Source organism: Rhagoletis pomonella, unplaced genomic scaffold, assembly GCF_013731165.1.
Source record: "Rhagoletis pomonella isolate Grant_MI unplaced genomic scaffold, Rhpom_1.0 Rhpom_scaffold_00001, whole genome shotgun sequence".
NCBI classification, from domain to species: domain Eukaryota; kingdom Metazoa; phylum Arthropoda; class Insecta; order Diptera; family Tephritidae; genus Rhagoletis; species Rhagoletis pomonella.
The window spans coordinates 11,968,935-11,970,752 of NW_023458555.1; the positions used below are offsets into that span (position 1 = coordinate 11,968,935).

Sequence of the window (1,818 nt, forward strand, 5' to 3'; positions counted from 1 at the left end):
AATTCAATTTTTTCTTGCATGGCTTGTAATGGATATCCCACATTTGCCGCAAGTGTCATAATCCAAAAAAAAAAAAAAAAAAACGAGAAAAACGCCTTTAAAGATTTGAGTTTATACATATATACTCCCATAGTAAAAATTAATATATATTTTATTCTAGTGAGTTATTGGTAGTGGGCACATTATTATTATGACACTTTTGCAGCAAATGTGCGAATGCATGATTCAATAATTATAATTATTATTGAATCTTGGTGCGAATGTAGGTACCCGGATTAAAAAATATTTCTTAATATTTCTTTTTTTACTTTTATGTAAATAACTTATAGGCTATGTTTCTGCTTTTCATGGCGTATCAACTTTGAGTTGTACAATAATTGCGATCGTCGCGCATTTCTTTCCTTTGCATTCTTTTCGATGTTTTGCTGCAGATTTTAAGTATCTCTATTCTCTCTCCGGTCTCCCACATTTCTCCCCACATTACATCAGCAGCCCCGTTGTGGATGAGTGTCATAAAGCACTAGTAGTGGTCGCATCTTTAGTTAAATGTGTCTCGATGTCCACACGACAGATGGGACAATGTTTATTGGTGACCAACCATTGATCGACGCAATCGGTGTGGAATAGATGCATGCAAGGTAAGCGGCTATAAAGAGAAATTAACGAGTAAAAGAAACTTGAATGCTAAATTTTTCAATAAAATTTATATAAAAATAGATATCGTTAGTTTAATTCACAAAGGCTCGAACCAACAAATTTTTTTATTTTGCAAGAGAAGCAAAAAACATTTTAAAACGAGTGGCATGTAACTGCGTTAGTTTTGGTAAGAGCACTTTAAAATTTTGATTGAAGGTGTACTTTAACACCTCCTACCAAAAGCTATATGCTCTTGTGTTTGAGAAAATTAAAGTATATTTTTTGCATTAAGGATATCGTTCGTTCTTATCGCTGATCAGCAAGGAAACTGCGTTTTATTTACTATTTCCATTTACTAATTCTAGATCAATTTTAGTATTGAGAATAGATCTCTGGATTTCACCGTGCCCTCGGATGTTAGATGATCCCAAGTGTGGTTTTCATTTATGCATCAATGCAAAGCACCATAAAGAGTCCACGCGTTTCGGGACACTGTTTGCAGCTATAACTTTGAAGTAGTGAATGACTTTGTCTACCTAGGATCCAGCATAACACCACCAACAACATCAACCTGCAAAAATCACCCTGTCGAAATAAGATGAGAAGGCTTTGGGCGCTCTCGAGAAAACTATTCTACGCAAGATCTACGGCCCTGTACGCATGGACGACGGGTATAGATAAAGATGGAATGACGTGACGAACTGTATGAGCATTTTTAACGATATGGACATAGTTAAGAGGATAAAAATACAGCGATTAAGCTGGCTTGGACATGTTGTAAGCATGGATGACGCCGCACCGGTGAAAAGATCCTTCGACTCCGCCATACAATTTCACATCTTTTCTATTTTTAGAAGTTACTCGGACCAGGGATGGAACCTAGATCCTACCGAGAGGTAGTACGCAACTTTAACCATTCGTCAAGAGCGACCGCAGATTAGTAGCAACAACTGGAAAAATAAACAACAACAACAATTTTATTTACTCACCGCACATCGTTTTCAATCTCGAATAACGACAAACATATGGCACACTTCTCAGCATCCTCATCTGACTCGCTGGGGCGACGTACTCGCTTATATTTATGCGGTAATGTGTTACGCTCAATAATTTCCTAATGTTGACGGAAAAAAATATATAAAAATTAAAATGAAAATAAATAACCTTTTAAGCATTTGAATT

General features: G+C 36.2%; 1 protein-coding gene across 1 annotated transcript; it reads right to left on the bottom strand.

Moving 5' to 3' along the window:
* Positions 1-16: 16 nt before the first annotated feature.
* On the bottom strand, positions 17-1,751 carry LOC118739074 (E3 ubiquitin-protein ligase RNF165-like; the record flags this gene model as incomplete). Its single annotated transcript, XM_036470199.1, is given in 2 exon segments — positions 17-646; positions 1,626-1,751. Coding segments are annotated over 2 exon segments (262 nt in total), but the record flags the coding sequence as incomplete, so codon positions are not given.
* Positions 1,752-1,818: the final 67 nt, after the last annotated feature.